Source organism: Colias philodice, chromosome 31 (genome assembly GCF_061535455.1).
Source record: "Colias philodice isolate Cphi_HAF_F1 chromosome 31, ilColPhil1 Martin Lab GWU primary, whole genome shotgun sequence".
Taxonomy (NCBI): domain Eukaryota; kingdom Metazoa; phylum Arthropoda; class Insecta; order Lepidoptera; family Pieridae; genus Colias; species Colias philodice.
Window position 1 is genome coordinate 2,934,333 of NC_143116.1, and position 9,105 is coordinate 2,943,437.

The 9,105-nt window shown below is 33.2% G+C and overlaps 1 protein-coding gene across 2 annotated transcripts; it reads left to right on the forward strand.

Annotated features, from left to right (window-relative positions):
* LOC149475137 (L-dopachrome tautomerase yellow-f-like) lies at positions 1–8,832 on the forward strand. Of its 2 annotated transcripts, XM_089713642.1 has the most exons (9): positions 1–150; positions 1,693–1,851; positions 2,770–2,934; positions 3,567–3,683; positions 4,463–4,639; positions 5,587–5,744; positions 7,145–7,325; positions 8,080–8,185; positions 8,708–8,832. In XM_089713642.1, exons 1-9 carry the CDS (start codon positions 27–29, stop codon positions 8,754–8,756), a joined length of 1,236 nt encoding a protein of 411 aa, XP_089569768.1. In that variant the 5' UTR covers positions 1–26; the 3' UTR covers positions 8,757–8,832. The 2 variants fall into 2 exon arrangements, with proteins under 2 accessions (XP_089569768.1, XP_089569769.1); XM_089713643.1 differs by lacking the exon at positions 1,693–1,851.
* The last annotated feature ends 273 nt before the right edge of the window (positions 8,833–9,105 follow it).

Consider the following 9,105-nt stretch of genomic DNA (forward strand, 5'->3'; position numbering starts at 1 on the left):
AGTTACATCTAGCATTACGCGTGAAGATGTCGCGTATAATAATCATATTTTTATTACATTTATTTTGTTTATCTATAAGTTATAAACATGAAGCTGTGAAGCGTGTATTTGCTTGGAAGCAAATAGATTACAATTTTGATGGTGTTTTTTGTGAGTTTTCTATTTTAATAAATAAGTATATATTTTTATATTAAATTATATATAAGTTTAATGTGATTCTAGTTTGTTCAATTTATAGACGTTTTTAAACATGTAAAGATGACCTTCCCACAATATATTAATTACTTATGATAAATTGAAAAAAATGTTAATTAATACCAAGTTAGAAGGACCATTGCATTGTTTTATACTATAGTTTCAGTATTATAAACATAGTCTTGAAGACATAGCTGTTTTTTAGAAACGAGACAAACTGCTCAAACAAAATGACGATATATGAACAATAGAAACAAAATAAATAAAATTTAATTGTATTTAAAAAATTGTATTCAAAATACTTACATTTTTATCTCAAATTATAATATTTAATTGAACTATTAATTAAAGGGGTTATCAAAATGATATTTTGTTGTGTGAAGTTTTTATCATAAGTATAATATTATGCACTATATGGTATTAATAGATGTCGCAGGCAACTTACTAATTTTATTAGCCGTTTAATAAATGGCCTAGCCTCTTCACTTGGCGGTGCCGGTTAGTTTATATACAATATTCAGCCATTCAATCCAACCGCAGTCAAAGATCTCTAACAGTTAAATACTTGCCTAGTCAATTCATAAAATTTTAGGCCGAGAATGCGCCACCGTTAAATAATTAATTTTAGGCATTTAATTGAATGGCTGGTAACGCTCTTTAACTGCGACAATCAAATATAAATATACATCAAAATGTATTAATTGTTATTCGTAGTTCCTATCTATTCATTAATTATTATAAGCAGTTTAATCAATTCTTTCAAATTATAATTAGACTGCCTTTTTAAAAAATACCTAGTTTAGTATACATTTTAATTTACTTAAAAGCCATTTTATAGTATTTTAATTTTAATATATTTAATACCATTAATATGCAAACCCTTTGATTATACTATTATAAATGTGAAAGTTTGTTTGCTTGTAACTATGTCTTTCAAGTCGCAACGGAATGATTTTGTGATATTTTTGTGTCTGTGAGATAGTTAGGCTAGAGAGTGGCGTAGCTTATAGGTAGGTATCTTATTACACATAACAGCGTTGAAACATCTCATTCCCAGAAAAATAACAGGTTCAAAAATTTAAAAGAATGTGAAAATTGCATAAAAACATATTATAACTAACAAGTCTCATTATAAATATAAAATTTTTTAATGTATATTGTTGTCAAAAAATCTAAATACCTAAGAGATTTTTTACAAAACCTTTGAAACCAGAGAAAAATCCCTACTAATATTATAAATGCGAAAGTAACTCTGTCTGTCTGTCTGACGTCTGTTACTCAATTACGCCTAAACTACTGAACCAATTTGCATGAAATTTGGTATGGAGATATTTTGATACCCGAGAAAGGACATAGGCTACCTTTTATTGCGAAATATTATGTACCACGGGCGAAGCCGGGGCGGACCGCTAGTAGATAATAAAATGAAGGACTAAAAAGTAGAGATGAATAAAAGTAACATTTTATTAACTTTTTAATTAAATTTATTATTTACAGACAGACGCGACGCTAATTTCGAAAGAAAAGCAGATAGAGTAGTTTTTCCGGACCATGTAAACGACAGTGAAAAGTTCTTCATACAATACAATAATGTGCCGATTGGTTTCGAATATTATAAAGACAGGGTCTTTGTGACTGTACCTAGGAGGAGATATGGTAAGTTTAGAAAGAAATAAACATTTATTTGCCACAATACAGAAAAACTGAAAAAAAAATATAAAAAAAAAATGTTGTGTGGTTTTATGAAACCACGGTAAAAGTGAAACTTAGGCACAAAATTATCGTATTTGTACGAAAATGACTCCGAACACTGCTTTATACCTACTCGGCAGCCGACCGTCACGCGACATGCGTTACACAGACCAAAAAGTTTGAGATGATGTAATAAAAGTTTCACTTTAAAAAAAAAAACATTTGCATCTAACGAACATAGAGCAAGCAATCGTAAGTCATTCTTTCGTGACCTTTTAGAGTACCTAAACGAAAACTCGTATTCATCAGTGTTGTACAGTATTAGAACATTGCATTGAATCTTTTCGAACGCACTAAGAACAATGAAATAATGTTCTACGCCTGTTTACACTAAAAGAATTGGACAAGGCTTAGAATGAGCATTTGCTCGTTTGATGCACCGGTACGATGAAATTATTGTATCCTCACAGATCCAAACTGAATAAAATCAGTATATTTAAAGTTTAAGTCAAAATAAGGCGGTTACATACAAACATACAGGTGAAGCTAATAAAAGCATTTTAAATATAACATCACTAAACTTGTCCATAAATAAGTAGATCATGATTCAAAAGCGCCAAAAGATGTCTACTTAAACAAAAAATGTTCAATTTTTTATGATTTTTATTATATACTAGCTTTCTGCCCGCGGCTTCGCCCGCTTTGTCTAAAACATAAAAATTATATACTAAAACCTTCCTCTTGAATCACTCTATCTATTAAAAAAAACCGCATCAAAATCCGTTGCGTAGTTTTAAAGATTTAAGCATACATAGGGACAGAGAAAGCGACTTTGTTTTATACTATGTAGTGACAGTGATTATTAACTGCATTGTTTTACAGGCATACCATCCACTCTAAACTACGCAATGCTATCCGAAACATCCCCATCCCTTCGACCATATCCCAGTATTGAGACCATACACGACCTCGTCTCAGTTTATAGACCGAGGGTGGATGTTTGTGGACGACTATGGATGGTAGATACTGGTCTGTTGGAAGTACCTGGTAAGTTGATGGAGAATATATAGGTATTACTACTAGTAACTTTTACTACTTAGACTGTTTTTTTTACATTATTCACGATCGTAACATACATGAAAACCGGCCAAGTTCAAGTCGTTTTCACGCAACGAGAGTTCCGTATAAATCTGTTTTGTTGTATTGTAAATTTATACTTTTCACAATTATTATTCCTTTATCTGTGCTAGTATTAGATGATGTTCACTGTAAGAGTCCCTTTCGAATGTATGCAATAGGCTATATTTTTTGATTGCGTTGGTTTATAAGTTTGATTTTTCACAGACAGACAGACGGAAAACAAAGTGATTACACAGATAAGGGTTTTTCCTTTTGAGATTCGGAACCCTAAAAAACAAATTGACAATAATTGTTTCATTCAGAGCTCTACACTCTCTATTGCTGATCATTAAGTTAAAAAGACGTGTGGCACTCGGGGACTGCCGCGGTAAAGCTATTGCATGCTATGCCTTCAAGTCACACCTCCGCGCCCGTCGGAGTGGGGAGCGTGAGGTTTTTCGTTACGTAATTTCTGGATTCGGTCCCCGCGCTCAAGGCCCGCGATAGAAGCTATGCAATAGCTTAAAAATATTATTTCCCATTTTTATATTATTTTTCAGGAGAAAGGCGTCAAGTCCAGAAGCCAACGATTGTGATATATGATTTAAAAACTGACAAACATATATTAACATATGAACTCAAAGATTCCGATCTTATTAACGAAAGAACACCCGGAGGTAAGAACTTTTCTTTATGACTAATTTTAGAAAGCAGAAATGTGTCTTATTGGATTGGTATTAGGTACTTTTGATAAAATTACGCATAACAGTAGGTAAAATCCATACTAATATTATAAATTCGAAAGTAACTCTGTCTGTCTGTGTAATACTCATTCACGCCTTAACTACTGAACCAATTTGCATGAAATTTGGTATAGAGATAGTTTGATACCCGAAGGACATAGGCTACTTTTACCCCGGAAAATAGGATAGGTTTTATCCCGGAAATCCCACGGGAACGGGAACTATGCGGGTTTTTCTTTGACTGCGCGGGCGAAGCTGCGGGTGGAAAGCTAGTCTGTAATAAATAATGTTTAATGATGGTTAAAAGGTCGTATAAATTAATAAAACATTTATTGAAATTAGCACTTTATGTCGTGGGCGTAATGCTCAAAGTCTATTGTATCACTCATTACAAAACTCTGCTTACTACACGCGTAGGCATAGTTTAACTCAGGACAATTTTGAACGTGACTGCAGACTGTTGTTGTTTATTTGTCAATGCTATTATCCACACTAATATTATAAAGAGGAAAACTTTCTTTGTTTGATTGTAATGAATAGGCTCATAAACTACTGGACCGATTTTAAAAATTCTTTCACCATTCGAAAGTTACATTATCCACGAGTAATATAGGCTATACATATATCATCATGCTAACAGGAGCGGAGTAATGCGGGTGAAACCGCGCGGCACAGCTAGTGTATTATATATTGAGAATTATTATTAATTGCAGGTCTAACATCAATAACGGTAGACGTAACAGCTGATAATTGTAACGACGCATACGCATACATAAATGACTTAGCTACAGAGGGAATGATTGTGTTTTCTCTCGCCAAAATGGATAGTTGGAGGATTCAGGATCCTTCGTTTGCGCATGACGAAGGATCTTTGAATTTCACTGTTGCTGGTATGTGTTTTTGATAGTAGGAAAGAATATTAAGAACTGGTTTCATAGCTTCATGATATGCTCTAGCTTATCTGTCAGTTAAAGTTACAAATAATGTATTACATTTTTGATAAAAAAGTGACCAATCACGGATATTATCAGTAAGCGGTGAAACCGGCTCTATCTAAGCTCCGTCACGCTGGAACCCGCTTTAAAAAAAACCTTACTTTTTTTCAGCCTATTTTACCTACAAACGATGCCAATAAATGTAGTAGGTTCCAGCGTGACGGAGCTCTCTATCTATTTTCTTAGTTTGTTTTTGTTTACCTATTATAAAGTAACGGTCTTACTAATAAAATGTTACCCATTCGCTATGCAATGGATTAGTTATTGCAATAACCTGTCTCGTTTTTATGATTGACGTTTCATGTGAGCAAGAGCAGGACACAGCTATGGTAGAAAATGGTAGAAATTTATCTATTCTTTAACTTTTTATTAGTAAGGCCGTAAAAGAATACCTACTATATTACCTATTTTGCAATTTATAATTTTGAATATGAAATCTAAATATATATATTTAGGTTTCATATTCCATGTATGTATTCATGTGGGGCATGGGGCAAATGCTTTATACTTTTACTGGTCGATTTTCTTTACGGAAACGGACCATTAGATAATCAACCATCTGTGTCCTGCCAGATTGAGACTTTCCTTTAAACAACTTTTCTACAAGAATCGAGTATATCTATAGTTCTATACTAATATTATAAAGCTGAAGAGTTTGTTTGTTTGACCGCGCCAATCTCAGGAACTACTGGTCCGATTTGAAAAATTCTTTCGGTGTTAGATAGCCCATTTATCAAGGAAGGCTATAGGCTATAAATCATCACGCTAAGATTAACAGGAGAGGAGCAATGCGGGTGAAACCGCGGGGCACAGCTATTTTCTTATTAATGTTATATTTCTAGGTCATGTTATTAACTGGAAGGATGGTCTATTCAGCATCGCTTTGTCTGAAGTTAAAGATGGCTCCAGAATGGCATATTATCATCCTTTAGTTTCTACTCAGGAATATGCTATAGATACTAAGCATTTGAAGAGTAACTCTTTTAAGGGAAATAATGTAGTGAGTAATATTTTAATATCGTATTATAAACATCATCCTACTCATATTACTTATAAATGCGAAAGTTTGTGAGGATGTCTTTCACGCAAATACTACTGAACCGATTACAATGAAATTAAGCACACATATAGAAGGTAACTTGGATAAACACATAGGCTAGGTTTTATCCCGGAAATCCCACGTAAACGGGAACTATGCGGGTTTTCCTTTGAAAAGGCGGGCGAAGCCGCGGGCGGAAATCTAGTAATTTATAAACAAGTAATTGAGATTTTCCTATTTATAATTTATCCCAGTTAATATGGGAAAATCAGAATAAAAAAGTTACTCCTTGTAACACCAGCTATCTGTAAGTGTAAGCCTTTTTAGAGATTAGCCGAAACAAACAGAAAGACAGAAACTACGGTGCGCAAGTTCGATTCGCACTTGACCAGTTTTATTTTTTATTCCTTAACTAGTATATTATCATATTATTATCTGTAGGTATGTATAATATAAAATATATAACTTGATTAATATATACTGAATTATCTATGTCTATTCTTTAATTAATGAATTATTTGAATTATCTATCCTTTTTTTTTATCTTTTTGATGCGCCCTCGCTTTTTAACAATGTCTTACATATCCTTTATTTTTATGGTTGCCTGGAAGAGATTGCTTTTAAGCAATAAGGCCGCCTATTTCCAATTTTATGTATTCATTTATTTTAAATTCCTGTTATATTTACAATGAAGTGTCATAAATAAATATATTATCTTTGAAAGCCCATATTAAGGTGCTTTTTCACCAATAATGTGCGAGGATGCGTAACGAGCAATGTGTTTGTAAACGACCAATCATATCGCTTCATTTAGTTTGAAGTTTAGCGTTTGAAGCGATACTATTGGTTATTTACCAATACATATTCTTCGCTATACATCCTCGCACATTATTGGTTTAAAAGTAACCTAATAGTCTTAAACAAGAAGCTTATATCTAAGGGCGTATTCAGAAAGAAAGCTTGAAACTTATAAGCGCTTATCGGCGATTGTCATGTTCATATATTTTCCTGCGCGGGTTACCAGCACTGACAGGAAAATATATGAACATGACAAGCGCCGATAAGCGCTTATAAGTTTCAAGCTTTCTTTCTGAATACGCCCTAATACTCTGGAGATTTCAGTATGACATTAACTTGTAACAAAAAAATATGACGTTGAATGACGCCTGTATGTTTTTTATCTCTTTCACACCTAACTTGGCAAGTGGGTATGAAAGGGATAAAAAAACATACAGGTGTCATTCAAGGTGATATTTTCTTGTTACAAGTTAATGTTCATATTGAAATCTCCAGTGTATTAGATATAAGCTTCTTGGTCTTAAATTACAAAATAAAAGGCTAATATTTATAAAATTCCATAGCTTCTAGGTAACAGAGGTGAGAACACGCAAAGCGGTTCCCATGGTTACCACGCAAGGACAAAAACAATGTTCTATGCGAATGTCGCGCAAGACGCCATTTTGTGCTGGCGGGTGACGAAGGAATTGAAGCCAGAGAATGTGGCTATAGCTGCACAGGATCATGAGAAATTGGTTTATATATCTGGTGGGTTAATTATTATACAAGGTGTCCCACTATTGGTATACTAAGCGCGAAGGGACTTGTAGTTTTGCATACACTAATCACGTAAAAAATACTTAAACAACAAAATTACGTCAAAAATTTTTTTGCTCAATTTTTCCTGAAAATCCATGTTTTCTTCTCTAGCTTCACACAGGAGGCATAAGTATATCGCTTCTCTAATGTGAGCATTTTGTCTATAATAACAAAATCTTAAACGATAGCTCACGTGCTGGTGGAAAAGTTGGGCGGGTTGCTTGTTATGGGTGTACACATCAGAGTTTTAATAGAATTCATCTATTTGAAAAAAAAAAATGTGTCTGGAATTTTATAAGTATTTTTTACGTACTCAGCGTATGCAAAACTATAACCTCCATTGAGCTTAGTATACCAACAGTGGGACACCCTGTATAAGTTTCTTTGTAGAAGTGGTCAGTTCTGATATGGAGCTTGAATAGAGCAAGAGCATTATTTTATGATCTATTAGTGTAAGCTGTAAACGAAATTTCGTATTTAGTGTTGTTCAGTATTAGAACTTTGCTTAGAATCTTTTCGAACGCACTACGAACAACGAAAGAATGCTCTACGCCTGTTTACACTAAAAGAACTTGACGTAGTGGGGGAAAAATGAGAATTCGCTCGAGTCTCAATTCAACTATTTATTGTGTAGTTACAAAGACGAAAAACATAGCCTTCATTTTTGCACAGTCCAAGTTTTTAATTTTATTTGCTTTTGCTGATCTCAAGGTAATCGGCGATGAAGTCTGGGTTCTAGTCAATCAGATACCTAATTTCGTTTTCTCTACTTTGGACACGAAAGAAATAAACTATTATATACACAGGTAAATGTAACTATAATAATACTAGCTTTTTCCTGGAGTTACGTTCGAATTGAAAATGCAAACCATTCTTGAATCCAACTGAATGTAAAATTGTAATTAAAACTTACTCCTCATAAAGAAGTTCAGAAACAAATACATAGCCAGAACAATTATGAACATCGAGATTATCATAGATTTTGTATTTAAGAGATATGTATATTTAGTATTATAGATAGAGTAGGAGAGCAAGCTCTATGGCACAACTAGTATTAAAATAAGGAAGATAATTTATTTATTTATCTATGTTGATTAGTTGTTCAAATATACTAAAAAAGAGCGTATGTGCCGGGCATACGTATCAGAAGTGAAACTTCCTTGGCAAGATTCAAAGATACCAAAATGGTCGCCTTACTCCATGACTTGACGGTATTGTCATGACGAGACCTTGAAATTTTACTCTCAACGCGCCTAAAGAAGTTTCACTTCAGTAAATTAATTCATAATAGAGTTATTGGAATATCCTAATGTTGTTTTATTTTACAGAGCGAACGTTCGTGACTTAATCCGAGGCACAGTATGCGAAAAAGACTGATTGGTAATTTCTATCATATTATTTTGTAAATGTTTGATTTTATATTTTATTGAATAAATAAACTATTATAAATAAACGTGTTTTTATTTCTTCCCGACTATCTCTTCTTCTTGGTTCTTAAATAATTGTTTAATTTTTAAATTCGTCAACATAAGTACCTACCTTGTGTAATAACCAAGAAGCTTATATCTTATCTATACTAATATTATAAAGAGGAAAGGTTTGTATGTATGTATGTATGTATGTATGTATGGTTTTCACGCATAAACTACTGGACCGATTTTGATGAAATTTGGCACAGATAATCTTTAGACCCTGAGAAAGAACATAGGCTACCTTTATTGCGAAA